The sequence below is a fragment of the Stegodyphus dumicola genome, chromosome 6 (genome assembly GCF_044657685.1).
Source record: "Stegodyphus dumicola isolate Sdum_Otavi_A_Nest chromosome 6, ASM4465768v1".
In the NCBI taxonomy this organism is placed as follows: domain Eukaryota; kingdom Metazoa; phylum Arthropoda; class Arachnida; order Araneae; family Eresidae; genus Stegodyphus; species Stegodyphus dumicola.
Genome location: NC_140773.1, coordinates 50,163,147 through 50,178,774, shown reverse-complemented (window position 1 = coordinate 50,178,774; position 15,628 = coordinate 50,163,147). Strand labels below are relative to the sequence as shown.

The 15,628-nt window shown below is 30.6% G+C and overlaps 1 protein-coding gene across 3 annotated transcripts in view; it reads left to right on the top strand.

Annotated features, from left to right (window-relative positions):
* Positions 1-12,496, top strand: part of Nup98-96 (nuclear pore complex protein Nup98-96) — a 177,682-nt gene extending 165,186 nt beyond the window's left edge. For all 3 annotated transcript variants that reach the window (XM_085818300.1, XM_085818299.1, XM_085818301.1), the window contains exons 33-38: positions 3,649-3,801; positions 3,880-4,009; positions 4,123-4,246; positions 8,102-8,241; positions 9,746-9,843; positions 12,031-12,496. In XM_085818300.1, coding sequence (XP_085674426.1) covers positions 3,649-3,801; positions 3,880-4,009; positions 4,123-4,246; positions 8,102-8,241; positions 9,746-9,843; positions 12,031-12,235 — 850 coding nt within the window. In that variant the 3' untranslated portion in view covers positions 12,236-12,496. The remainder of the gene's footprint in view (positions 1-3,648; positions 3,802-3,879; positions 4,010-4,122; positions 4,247-8,101; positions 8,242-9,745; positions 9,844-12,030) is intronic.
* The last annotated feature ends 3,132 nt before the right edge of the window (positions 12,497-15,628 follow it).

Below are 15,628 nucleotides of genomic sequence, written 5' to 3'. Positions count from 1 at the left end.
TACCTCTGATTTATTTTTATTAGTTATAAATAAAAAAAATTATGTTAATTCATTTAGCATAATTTAGTATTATATTCTTTTAATAACTGGTTCTGTTTTTTGGAATATTTTCTTTAATGACCACTGTTATATGCAGTTCTGATATCCAGACTTGTCAGGACTTCGGCAATTCCGGATTTGGGATTTTTATCTAGTAAGATGGCATGTAGAAATTTAAAAATTCAAAATATGAAACCGTGATTTATCAAATAATGAAACATGTATGATCTAAAGGGTGTTAAAATTTACAAAAAATGCCTTAATGTTTTCTTATTTACTTCATTAAGCATTTCTTTCAATATAAGTTGTTTCAGTTGATTTGATTTTTGTGCTAATAGTTTTAAACGTAATTTTTTGTTCATTTACAGAGTTCCATATTGTTCAGGTCCTGTAATTTCTGTGTCGAGAATTCCAACTAACTAATTAATCGAAATTTTTTCGTTTTCGATAACCTGTCTGTCTTTTTCTTCACTTTCAGTAGAGGATCTTTCTGGATCTAGAACATACTACAGATTTCGCCATCCGTTGATTGATGATTGGGGCATCATCAATGAAAAACTTCTGTTATATCATCTTCATTTATAACCGCTTCTCCAGATTTCTTTACAAAATCCATTAACTGTAAAATTTTACCTTTGGTTTACGATATCCAAAAACCTTCAAATTTGCGGCTATCATTTTTATCATCCTCATCATGAAATATGGTAGCCGTAAATTATGCCAAGCATTTTTAAAAGTATCTGGACACACATCCTCCCATGACCTTGCGATGCTGCACACAGCACATTTTATGCTAAAATATTTTTTTATGCTACTTTATATTTGCATTTCAATGTGTGCATTATTACAATATCCATAGGCTTAATGATGGGCTTATAATTTGGAGGAAAGAATAATATGAATACATTATCTTTCACTAAACCTTTAAGTGAAGTATGAGCTGAACAGCTGTTTTCAATCAGGACAATTTTTGCATCATCAGGTAAACGAACTGCAAATCAAATGTTGCCAAGCCTCGGGTATAAATTGATTTTCAAAACCAATCATTCACACATGTCATCCATGCTCTTTTATTTTCACAATATATAACAGGGAAATGCTTTATTCCTTTAAATGCTCGAGCTCATGTATTTTTCTGATTATAAAAAGTTTATACTCGTGCGTTCGTGCAACATTTGGGCGTGCTATAATTTTCAGTTTCGCTTTGGAATCTTTAACACCAGTTAGGGCTTTTTCTGTAGAGGTTGCCAAGGTATTTCATGGTAAATATTGCCAGAAAAGCCTAGTTTCATCAATGTTGTAACTCCCTTATACCATGGCGATATTTCAATTTGGTTATCCAACCTGTCAAATACGTGCACTCAGTTTTTAAACTTCATTTCTTCATGAAATATTTTGGCTTGAGCCATACTGTACATGTACTGTATCCATCAATGGCATGCCCTCGTTGTATGACAAAGTAATTATTGAATGGGTCAGACAGTGTCACAACGAGGGCATACCATTGATGATGTACTGTATCCATCAATGGCATGCCCTCGTTGAGACACTGTCTGACCCATTCAATAATTACTTTGTCATGATCATCACTTCTAGTGTAATGAATAATTTTCTGTTATTCATTGCGAGTAGAGTGTCGGAATTACAAAAAGATTCAAAAAATTCCTTTTCTGTTTTCTTATGTCATACACAATTGACTTTCCAGTGCCATACTCGTCGCATAATTTTGAGACGGATATACCTTCATCCATTTTTTTGTAACAATTCAACTTTTTGTTCAATGGACATCGAAACATGCTTTCACTTTGCAGCTCCAGAATTAGAAACTCTTTTTGACATAATTGAAAATTCAAACTTTAATTTTCATAAAATTGCTGCAATAATAACAGCCTGCAAAAAATAATAAGCTGGATCAAATCAGAAAGTTAAAGAACAGGGTAATCTTCTATGGTAACTGAAATTCCTTGGAATCAGTGAAGTATAATTTTAGACTAGTTTAATAACATCCGCTATACATTATTACCTAGGTATCATGAGATTGGTGATTAAAGACAAGTTCTTCTGCTAAATTTTGTATTGCTTCTATCGCTTTCTGAACCAGTTAAGCCTGAATTGTGTTAATTTAGTTATTTATTATACTTACGTCAGTTTTTTGCACATGCTTAAGGCTAATCTGAGTTCTGAAAAAATAATATTTGTGCATATAACTTAAGACTTATTCATGGCCGGCACTAGATATCTTATCACCTGATGCAGTCTCTGGTGGTTCTAAAATTCTACTACCAAGCACCTCCCTAAGTTCTAAATTTTTTCCGCCCCTGAATTTTGGGTCCTAGTGCTACGATGTTCTAAAAATTTGGTCATCCCTTAATTTTGCTTCTTGGTGAATCTCTAAATTCTAAAAATTTGTTCGTTCCTAAATTCTGCCTCTTGGTTGCAACCATATGAGCTCTGTTGCCAGTTCTGAGTTTATTTGAATAACAAATAAGTTATTCTTAATTCAAATAGCGCTAATTGTAATTTTTTCTTCCATGGCTATCATTAACAAAATCTGTTTTTAGCATATGGAAAGAAATTTTTGTTTGATTTTTCCTCATCAACATTTCTTAGCACATTTAACTTCAATCTGTAATCATCGCCAAACGTAGTGCCAACATAAAAAGTTACCATACTTTTTGCTATTCAATTGCTAATATAAAAAAAAAAAAATTATTTAGGCATTGGTGCATGAGTCATTACTCAAGTTATCATGTGTTGATAAACATGCAGTGATGAAAGCAAAATATAATAATGATTCGCGGAGTTGTCGTCAGGGCTGTAAAATAGTAGTAGTGTAAAATCAACGATGTTTCTATGTAGGATGTTTTGGTTTGAGATGTATGCCAAGCAGATGTGCAGCTATGTAGCCAAATTATTGATCACACAAATTTTTGCTAAAATGATTTTCTGGAATAACAAGGTATTTTATTTAGTGCCAAAGGGAAATTAAGAATCGGAACTCTCCACATGTTTTATTATGGGGGGAAAATCAAATGCGTATAGGTAAAGCATACAAAAAAAATTGTTGGTGGCTTTGAGGTCCGGATTTCAGACTTTGTACTGCATATAATGAATATATATGCATGTAATGATCTGGACATTGATGCATAAATATAATACCAGCCATTAAAGCTGGTGCAGCAATTCCTGTATTTTTAATGCAGCCATAGATAATTTAGCACAAAATTTTTTAATGAATTTTCACATTTGTGAAATAGGCAAGTTATCTGAAAAATGAAAGAGCAACTGAGACAGTAAGCTTGCAATGCAGAGAAGTGAGAGGAGGAATGTGGTGTGTTTTAAGATGAAGATCCAGTTTAGAATAAATCAGTTTTAGTTCACAGAACTTGAAATTATTATTGGCTGAAGCATTATTTAAGAATGACGCAATACAGATTAATTTTACAAGCAGTTACTATTTTTAAAAGGAAAAAACCAAATTAAAAAGAAGAATTAAGGGTCATTACAAATTTAAAGTTTAAATTTTGTACATATTTTTTATCATAGATACATGTAAATCTTGATTTTCGTACTTAACCTGATGTGTATCTTTTTTTCCCCCCCTCCCAGTTGGTTATTGCAGCTATCCTTGTCATCAATTGGCTATAATATATCATCTGATTTAATGTTCACATTGCATATGAATTTTGCATCACAGTTGGAATCTATTAGCATGTGGCCGTGGGCAGTATTTGTTCTTTTACATCATCCTGACAAAGAATGGTAATTACTATAGCTGTCTAAATTCTTAATCTTCTTTTTTAATATGTAATATTTTCCTAATCCATTTTTAATTTCAAGGAGAATTAAATATGTCAAAGAAATCCTGTTACGACACGTGTCACTAGACCAAAGTACAGAAACCGAAGAAAGAGAGAAATTTCTTGTTGAGCAGTTATTAGTGCCTGTAAAATGGATCTTTGAAGCCAAAGTATGAAACGTTTTGCATATTTGTTTAAAATAAATAGCAATTACTTTTTTGTGTGGTATTTTTAAAGTGAACCTTATTTTTATTTCAACTTATCAATTTGTTTTAACTTTTAGGCTGTTTTAGCTCGCAGTCTGGGTAAACATGCTGAAGAGGCTTGGTATTTGCTGAAAGCAGAATCTTGGAATGAAAGTCACAGTATTGTTATAAAATACCTTGCTTCAGATGCTGTCATAAATGGTAAATGGATTTACGTGTTTTCGCAACCACTTTAGTAGAAGTTGCCAGATTGTATGTGCCAATTCAATATTGCCAGAATAGTTCTATTAATCAACCATACTCATAGTAATTCTCTAGCAGCATTGCCATCTTCATATGCGTTTATTTTGTTGTATTCTGAGTTCCAATTTATTTGCAAATTATGATATTTTTTGCTTTAAATTTGCCAATTTTAACATCTGCACTTGAGGAATTTGCCAGTAGTGGAAGAAACCATAGTAAAATTTCTACAGGAATACAATGCTGCAAAATCGACAGATTAAACAATTGTTTTAAATTTGCTGTTAAAGACATGACCTTGAAATTAGGATTATGTCATACTAAATGCCATTTATGATGAAATCATTGTTAGCCTGAATCTGTGTTGGGCAGTTTATCTGATTATCAGTCAAAATGCTAACGTTGCAAGATAATTTTTGCCTCATCCATCACCACCACAATCACTGAAGTTGTCCTTTCCCATTGATTTCTTCCTACTGTGTTACTTCAAGAGTGTAGAAACTGTGTGTAGAAAATTAAGCCTTTGATACTGACTTAATTGTAAAAGTTATTAAGGGGCCAGTCCTTTTTAGTGTATTTACTTATCCATCTATCAATTTTCTAAATCATGTATTGGCATAAATGAAATTAACATACTCTGAAACTGTAAAACTTGCATATGTCTAAAAATATATTAAAAGGAGCCTTACTTGCATTGCTTTATATTTTAGTCGTAGCATACTCAAGTGGCACTTGTGATTATAGCTGTGTTAAAAAAGTTATTTTTTGGTTTCCTGATCTACAGGGTTCGTAGCGGTCCTTATAAGTCTTTATACTTGAAAATAAAATATAAAGGCCCTTATAGGTGCTTTCTTCATTTTTCATTTCTTTCATTTTTTTTAAAGCCCTTATTTTTTTGTTTTTAGTGCTCCCTTCCCCCCCCCTTTTTTATGAACACGGTTTTTTTTTTTTTTTTTTTTTTTTTTTTCCCTCCCCTGTACCAAAGCCAAAACTAAATAAACAACTTTACTTCCCAATATGAAATGTCAGATGGTGAATCATACTCCCGGAAATAGCTTTTCCCCCTTTCTCTCTGCATTAACATAACCTTTGGTGTGCACGAAGAGTGAAGAGTACAGACAGGTGCCCATTGTTCTATTGGTCAAAGAATTGCGAAAGCAGTAGAAAATTCCGGTACATTCGGCATTGTTTTCCTCCCACCCAAATACTACACACGTTTGAATTTCTATCGAGATCTTAATAATTTGCATTCTCGTTCCGCTTGGTCAGTTCATATTCGTGTTTGTTACAGTTCGCTGCAAAACAAGCAACAGACCTCTCCTCTCCTCTCCTCTCCTCTTTTTTTTTTTTTTTTTTTTTTTTTTTTTTTTTTTTTTGTTGTTGTTGTTGTTGTTGTTGTTGTGGTGGTGGTCACTTTCCAATCTGAATTGAATAGGACTAAAAGTTCTGCGGTCTACCAAGCAAAGAATGATTCTGTTCCAGAAATTTAACGCCATCTGTTGAAAATTAGAATGAAAAGCACCCCAGTTATTTAGTTCTTTATTCTTCCAATACCGGCAGCTATTAATTCCGATTGCATAATATCACGAATTACCGCACACGTATTGCGCAATAACAGTTGCGATATTTCGCAGAGATAATTAATTTTGATGTTCTGTCCGAGATTTGTTTTTGAACACTTAAGAGTTTTACTGTGCTTGCTAAGCAGAATATTTTTCAGTTCCATTGGTTTATTTTTGTATGATGCACATATCGAAATGTCAAAAGCATTTATTTAGTGGAAAAATCTAAAGAGTGGCTACAGTCTACCCCTCCGCTCCTCTTTTTCAAGTTACGCTCGACTGTCCGAATATTCGCCATTTTCCAAGTATGCGGGTTAGTTAAGCTTTTACTATTAAAGGATGACTGCATGAAGCAAATTTCTGTCTTCTGATTTCAGAAATGTTCCTCTTTTTTACTTAAATTACTTTGCTTGCATGCAATATCTGTTAAGGAAAAACTGATATACAATGAAAATTTAGAAAATGTTCAGAATTTAGATTTAAATTATTTAAATATCAATGTGAGTGGAAAAATAAATTGTATTGATTATTAGGTTCCCAGCGAATACAATAAATATGCCTTATTATTTATTTTCTCTATTTTTAACTGAAATTTCATCATTAAATCTTGTAATATAGTTTACTTCTGCACAGTTTTTTTTTTCTCTCATTGTAAACTAGTTCTGTAAATTGAACTGTTCTTTAAAATTTAAAAAAAAAAAAAAAAAAAAAAAAAAAAAGTAATTATTTTCCATAGTTGAGGTAATGCTTATTCTCTCTTAATAAATACTGCATTTCTCATATTTTAAATTACAAGTCTAATTTTTAGGTTTAATTTATAATATCTAATTTTTTAGGTTTAATTTATAATTATCTAATTTTTAGGTTAATATTAAGGTTATGCAGTTGTGTATAATGTAATTAGACAGGTGCTTATTTTTTTTTTTTTTTTCTTAAAATGTGCTTGAAAAGTGCTTATAGGTGCTTATTTTTTTAACTAAAATGTGGCTATGAACCCTGATCTACCTTTAAATTCTGATATGTTTTAACCATTCCCTGTTTTTGTTAACTTTAGTTCTTTAAATATGCATATAATTAAAAAGAGAAATAAAAATGATTGCATATTGGGAGGGGTGAGCCATGCAGTTCATCTGTGTGTCTAGTTTTACGGATCATGAGGAATTTGCAAAGTGCGTATGATTGTCATTTTAAAGAGGAATTTTGTCTTTACAATAATAAATATTAAATTCTGGTTTATAACTATCATGAATGTTGTAAAAATCCATTACTTTCAATTTTTCTCCTTTTAAATTTTATGAATTTCTATAACTGTTTCTAATGTGAATGAAGATGGAAAACTTTTGTTTTATTAGGAGGCTGAATTCTGTTATTTTTATTAAGAATGTGTCTAATTTTTTAATTGTAAAAAATCATATTACAAAAAATATGAAATCATGTTGAGCAGAATGCTGTTAACTATCAAAGCAAAATGACAGTATTATTTTTATTGTTTTCCCAAATGGCTCCTCTTTTAAAGGATAAATTTTCATTAAATGCATATTACATAAAACTCTTTTTACTGTTATCTGCTTGGTGTGTTGTGCATTCAATTTGTCAACACACATTAAGGAAAAAGGAAGAAAAATCTCAGTACCTTTTTTTTTTTATTTATGCAATGCCTTATAAATGAAATCATAACATTATGCCTATATTACATTATAAGGCCAATATACTTGAATGAAATTATGATTTCAAACTATAATTCTTAATTTTCATTAATCATATGTGTATGAAATTATATGAAGTGGAATTAAGATTATTTTTAATATATTACGTACTTCAGTTTCAATTTTTGAAATTAGAATAGCATGATTTTCAATAAATAACCTCAAGATGTCCTTAAATCATTAGTCTGCAGTTGAAATTTGATTCTTCTTTCTCTCTTTTTTTTTAAAGTATTGTTATAATATAGTTTTCTTCTAAGTTTTTCTTGAACTTATGAAACTTGTTGCTGAAATAGAATTAAGAGGCTTAATCTCCACACAATGATGTATGTTCACTTTTGCTCTGGATCTCAAATGAGTAAATCTGAGCAATATATTATGAATGTTCATTTGTTTTATATTTTCTTAGTTTATTAATATAATTGCAAGATAAAGTGTGTTCTGTAATAATTTTAGATCAATGTTCTTATTATTAATCTTATTGTTATTATTCTTATCCTTACTTTTAATATGGATATTTTGCTAATGATCTGTTTTTATTTCATTTATAGAAGATTATGATTATCTCATGAAATATTTAAGTGAATTAGCAATACCTGAGAGAAGTTGTTTTATATTAGACTGGGCTAGTGGTGGTCAAGTATATCTTGATTACATAAATATGTGTCAAGTTGTTCAAGGAGTGTTATCAGTAAGTATTTTCTGTAGTTTTATTTACCTTAATTAATTCCCTTGATACTATACATCTTTATTTTAACTTATTTCTCTTCTGTTGTTTAACATATTTATAGCAAGGAAGTGAATTTTAAGTAAGCAAAGCTATGCTGTAATTTTATTAACTTTAGTGATTGGCATCTTGGTGTAAGACATGTTAGATAAAAAGTATCTTATAAAAATCAAAATTCATTTTTGTTATCTAAATTTTGTTCTGTTATGTTATATTTATAATATCAGTAATGTAATTAAAAAGTTTTATTAATTAAAAAAGTATTGTTATTGTTCTTTACCTGCAAAATCTAAATGTATTTTTTTTATCATTTCTTGACTGTATTAATCATATTCAAAAAAGTTTATTCTGTTTATTGATGATTTAAAAGTGCTGAGTTTTTAAAATATAATTAAAATGTTCTATTAGTGTAATTTTAAGTTGCTGATTTAAGACAAAAATGTATGCAAATTGTAAAATCCGGTTATAAAGCGTTCAGACAAGACAGGAAAGGTACATGTTTTGAACTTCAGTTCAGGTTTCTATTATAATGAATAGTGCTCATCTTAAGATTTAAAAAGGAAAGATATTGTCATAGAAGAATGTTCTTGTAACAAATGCAAACTTGTTTACATTGCCAGCCTATATAGAGATTGATGCATGAATAGAAAGTAATGACAGCTTTAGCATAGGGATTCAGTTTAGGGAAAACTGTGCTGCTGACGTTTTATATAAACAGTCTTTATTTATTTCCTAGTGTTTACCTCATTTAACGGCAGAAAAGATGTTTAAACAGTAATTTCATAAAGGGATACACTATTTTTATGTGTTTTTACAAAAGAGTTCTTCAAAAACATTCCCTCTAATTCATCCCTCTTTCTACTTATAACATTTTACCCTTGTATTGACATTCTTTGTGTATATAAATAAATGATAATTTTCTTTTCAATAAATCTTGATTGAAATAATTCCTAAAGTGCAATTTTTTCATCTCTTTATGAGTATTTTTGTCATTTATTTTTGTCAAATCTAATGTAAAAATTAAAAGAAAATGTTAACACAACTTATAGGACTTATAATGCGCCATATTCATTAATCGATGTGGCTCACCAGCAGTTGAGGTGTTATGCTGCTAAACATTGGTAGTTTGATCTGGGATCAAATTCCTATGAATGGTTTGGCTTTATGGTTGGTTTTCCCTACATATGACTTGGATATGAGCCAGTTTCTCTTTAAACATCTTCTGCAAAGGCATCCTTCTAAATGAGCAGATAGGCCTTAATCAATTAACCTAACCTAACCATTAATCCATGCAACACTTGGTCCCAGGCTGTGTGGATGATTTTAATTCTACTATATTACATTTTAAAAGGTCTTTTCAAAATTGTTTTGTGAGCAATAAATGAAGCATAATGTGAGGATTTTTTTTAATTAATATGCTTCAAATAGGCACTTTTTTTTTAATATTGTACTTCAAACAATTTTTCAGCGAGAAACAAGTGCATATGATTTGGAGAAATTCACTCCTGAAGTTGTATCATTGTGCAACAGATTATCCAGCATTCCAACTTCTTCTTTGAAAGACAGGTATGTATATTTATGTGTTGTTATAATCTGAGATTTTGATATAAATTTATTGTATTTTTATATTTGTATAAAAGCTAAGCCAACAGCTGTTTTTCATTGAAATGAAGTTGTGTTTTTTTTTTTTTTTTCCCCTAATATGTCTTAAGCCTCTTTTCCATTAAATTGCAAATGAAAATAGGAAAACAGTTTATAAAGGAAAGTTTCGTTGCTAAAATAGAGTTAATGTTTGTGGTGTCTTCCCCCTCCCCTTTTTTTAAAATTATTATTATTATTCAAACAAGAAGTTGCTTAAGAAAAGGTATTTTTGATAAAAGAATTTCCCATATTGAAAATGTTCCGAGTATATTAAAGGAATTCTTTAAGCAGAAGAAGTCATTTTTCTGTTATTATCTTCTCATGGGGATCAATTTAAAAATTTGAAAAACAGCATTTTACAGTAATTATTTCATTTTAAAAAATACATACTTTTTCTTCCCTCTCCAAGCAACTTTCTAACTGTTGCTAGATTTAAAAGCAGTACTAGAAGTTTGTAACTGAAAATTTTACTTCCTCAGTATATTTAATCTGTCTCCAGTGTCAACTCTTGAGAATAACTAATTACTGAACAATAAGAGAGTTAAAACATGGTTGGAAAAATGAGGGAATGTGAGTTTTCAATTGCATTTTAATTTCTGTTATAAAAATGTAGCCAATATTGTTTTTTATATTTTCCTATCAAATTGCTATTAATTTCTTTCATTGCAAGAAATAATGTAACAGTTTTAACCCGGGTTTGATCGCGCTGGGTATCTCATACCCACTCCCTCCATTTTATTGCTGGTTCTCTGCAACCATATTTTAAAAATAGATGATTTTTCTTATAGCTGCCCCTAAGGTCATAACCTTGGAAGGGAAGAATAAGGGGAAAAATTCTAAAAGTTGATATCTTGTAATCGCCACTCCAGGGCATGTCACACCCAGCACGAGCATTACTGTTACAATTCTGAGTACTGGTAGACGCATTGAAATCGTACTCTCATTCTCATTATGGCGCGTTTTCGAAGTTATGATGAAGAAATGTGACATTTAAGAAATTTACTTGATACTGTTTCTTTGGGTGAAGAAAGTCTTGAGGAAGGTAATGAGTTTTCCGATAATAAAGAAATTTACATTGAACAGGAATTTTCACCTGAAATCTAATCTGATTTAGAGGGCGATCTTTTTGATTCAAATGAAAGTGACTATTTTATAGGAAATAATATAAAAAAATTAAGTAAAATGAAGTTCCATGAAAATGTTAGAATTTCTGCTAAAAATATAATTAAAATGATTACCAAATGATATGATAATTTGTGGATGTCGTGGATGAAATAGCTGCAAGGTACTCAACAACTAAAAAACGAGTCGTTGGCCTACGTCTTTTTTTTATTCCATCTTGAATATTGCTGCAATAAATGCACTCATAATGTTTGTTATCAACAAAGAAACCACCGACTGGGCATCGATCTCAAGCTCATTTCTAAAAACAGTGGCATTTCAAGTGATAGAATATTATAAGATAAGAAGTCAATAAGCAATGCTTCTACAAAGCCTAAAAGTAAAACTGGGCAACAATGAGGCCGATACACCTACTGCTAAGAAGGTAAAGACGACATATAAAAAATGTGCTGAATGCAGGGCCAAAAAAGACAGAAAAGCTAAGTTTGTCTGTGAAAAATATGAAAAACATGTATGCATGGAACATATGGCATGCAATTGCTGAAAATGCGCAAATTAAAGATAAAATTTCTAATATATGTTTAAAACTATATTTTCTCTTCCATGTTTTTGTTCTTTTATATTTTGTGCAGACTTAATGGTAGAAGAGAGGAAGAAACCGCCCTGGGTATGTTATACCCAGCGCGAGCAATCTCCCATTCGTTTTTCTCGCGGAGTAATGCGGGGTTAAGAAACAGAATGTTTGTAAATTACTTATGGGCTTATTACTTTGTGAAATTTTGCTTATTTAATTTCTGTGTGAAAAAATCAGTTATGATCCTTTAGCTATAAAAAGTCTGTCATGAAATTAATAAACATCTTTAATTCATTTTTAAATTAAAATGTGCTTAAATATTCCTGTATTTTTTGCTTTATTATGGTATATATGTCATTGTCAAATTTACTTAAACAGTATTTTAATTTTTCACATTTTCTTCCCTTATTTATCAGACTTAGTGTTGCTGAGATGGCAAAGAAAACAGGAACAATTCTGCGATCCATTGCCATGTTACAAGTAGGCCGTACTAAAGACAGTAGTTCATTGACTAGATTAGGCAGTATCTTGAAAAATCTACCGATGCCTCACGATTATGCAAGTTCAGAGAACAGATTTATAGAACATTGCTTTCTTGAAGAAATACCGACTGAAATCTAAACTTTTTTAAGGAAATCAGACAGTTTTCTCATGTGCAAGTGTAAAAACATTTTGCACCTTTACAGAATAAACCATTTTTACAAGGAAAAGAAGCTTTGTTGTAATTCAATTTTTTAAATTTTAAGTCCTTTTGTTTCATATTCTTAGGGTTAAACCGCCAAGAAAAGTATGTGAAAATGAACTGTAAATACTGTAATTATATGATCTTATATTTGGAATATGTTTTGAAATGCACTAGTAAATTTTATTCTCTCTCCTGTATGATGTTTGTACTTATTTTGTTAACTTAAAAATATCATTATTCATAATAAATAAACATATTTAATTTTAAAAAATGATGAATTTTTTCACTCTTATACTACATAATTTTAGTATTCCATTCAATATGCTCATTTCAGCTGGTTCTGAATACTTAGTTGTCAGTTTCTTTCTTTAATTAATTTTCTATGTATGCCTTTTAGGCTTTTTTGAATTCATATGTAAATGCCCTGTGCAATGTTCAAAATAAATTAGAACATGTTCATTTCAGCTGTTTCTGAATAATTACAGTAGTTGATTTCTCATTCCTTGAATTAATTTTTTATATATGCCTTTTAGAATTTTTTCAAAATAAATCAGACCTATCTGAAACTTTCTGAATATCCCATAGCAAATAAATATTATTTGTGTATTTAATTTTTAATTATGTTTAATCTTTCCAGTAATTTAGACATGTTATTGTCTAATATTTGATTAATCAGTATGGTGATGACTCACACAACAGATGTCCTGCTTTACAGACTGCATTTAAATGTTATCATCTTACATTGAACCCCCCTTTTGTCTTAAATTTCCTATTTATTCAGTAGCTCAAAAGTACAAAAATTATATATATGCATAAAACAAGCAGAGTAGTAAGCAAGTAAGTTTATTTCTTAGTGCAATACAAGTGCAATGCAAGTCTGATATCCAAAACTGTCAGGATTTTGGAAATTTTTCAATTTTAGATTATCAGTTTAAATCTAATAAGATGACCTGCAGACATGCAGCATTAGGGCTTCACTTATTGTTTAAGTCTGATAGAATAATGCTAGCACCCCTTATTAACGTATGAGATATTAAAAAAAATGTGTATCAAATGCAATTAACATTGAGGTGCCAAAATTTTGAGAGCTAATATTTTAAAAACCTACTCGTGTGATTTTTACAAAACTTGGCAGTTTGGCATAATTTGAGTCGTAGAATCAAAATATGGAAAAAAAATTGGCATGGCATTTCAGAAGAAGTCTGATTTTGTATCTAAATACCTATATTAGAACAATGCTGTATATAAACCGAATACGTATCCTAAGTCATGCTTTCGAGACATGAAAAATGCAAGTTGAATATCGTCAATCGGCCCAGTAGAATGGGAGATATAGAACTGTTCTCCCCACACACAGTGTACGTGTTGCAGATTAATAGCACAGAGATTTATTCCATTAATTTCTTAAACCAAGCTACTGTTTCACATTTAAGTATTAATGTATGCTTTGTTCAACTTTAGTAGTATTATAAACTTATCGTGGCTTGTATTCATATAGCAGCTCCAGTAAAATATCTTGTATTCAGTTATCAGATGTGTGATGATCCACTTCTTCCTTCTTCCCATGCGGTTTCTGATGACAATGTTGGATTTCACTTTCTCTGACTTGTGAGCCATATGTCATTTGATATAAAATTCTTTCTAGTATTTAGGGAATTAGCAAAAAGTGCTGTAGAAATACTTTTTAGCTTTACAGCTTGAAACCATTCTAGAAATGCAATTTCAACATTTCTAATTTTTCTATCTTTTTTGCACTTTACATTCTTTTATTAGTTCTTCATTAATTATAATTCCTTGTTTAAGTAAACTGCACAGTGCATTTAGGGATATTACCAATTTAAATGTATTTTTTCTCTGGCTGCTCACTAAAATTCGATAATAATGTATCATTTTTGTTTAAGTCTTTTCACTTAGGCATTTTTAACGTGTTGCGAGTTACGCACACAGCAAATTTAAACCATGCTTCCACTGCTTTATTCAATTTCAAATTTCATGTTTTTGTCGAGCAGGAAGATTGCTCTTTGCCTGTTTAGTCAATCTTCTGTTTCGTGATTACGAGCATGATAAATGCTATCGGAGATGCCAACTTACTTTACTTCTTTGAACTGCTTCCATTTTCACAAGATTCTATTCTGTTCATCATTTTCGAATATTTTTTTTGCAATGATATTTAAATGCAGAAAAAGACACTAATGTTTTTCAAGATTTTGTCAGAAGTGTGTGTGCTTTACAGTTATCTAAATAAATAAAGCTACTTTGTTTATTTTCAATTAGGTATCTCATTTCAAACGAAAATCAGTAAAAATACTACTAGTCATTCATGAGTTTTTTGCATGTTAAGTTAGATATAAATTTTTGGCACCTTTCGAACATTGAGATTTTTCTATTTTGTCAGTAACCAATAGTCTTCTTAATTTATAATTAATAATATTAGTCTATGAGACAGTCCAATTTCGTCTGTATGATAAATTTCATATGGCTTGGGTTCTTTCAGCAGCCCAGGTAAAATATCTTTTTATCCAGTTATCACCCGAACGATGATCCGCCTTTTTGTTCTCACCATGTATTTTCCAATAAATAGTGTTGAATTTCTCTTTTTCCAACATTACCTGAGCCATCTGTCAGCTATTACAAAATTCTCTCCTAGGATTTTAGCAAATTCCACAGCTTTTATAATGAAAAGAGCTCTAGAAATATGAACATTTCAATGTGTCTCGACTTTTTGAGCCTTTCATGTCTTATTTCTTCATCAATTATAATTCTTTGTTCAAGTCAGTTGTACAATGCTATTTGGTAAATTCCCAGTTTAAATGCAATTTTTATCTAGCTGCTCTTAACAAGAGTATCAGAATCTTTTAACAGTTTATCTTAAGTCTTTTCATTTGGCATTTTCAACATGTTACAAGTTAAAGGTGCAGCAAAGTTTTGCTTCATGACTAATGCTTTCTTTGCTATTTCTTCACCCTACATCCCTTTCTAGTAAAAGACTGTTAATGTATAGTAATACTTAGAAAAGCATTTCATGATCTTTTTATATAGCTCTGTGTGAAAATAATACGTCTAGCCCAAAGATTTTGAATGTGGGAACTTTAAAGATCTGATACTGAAGTTTCATTTCCACCTCCTGTCGCCAGGTGTTCAACTAGAACTCTCATTCATTTACAGTGTCTCAACAGCAGGAGTCTGCAATCTCGTAGCTGTCATGTGCTAATCCAATTTACCAATATGATTCAGGTAGAACGCACAGTAGAATTTATTTGAAACAATTCAATTCCCACAGCAATGCATGCAGAGTTAGGGAATAGAAGTCAAGAATACAGATTTAGAGT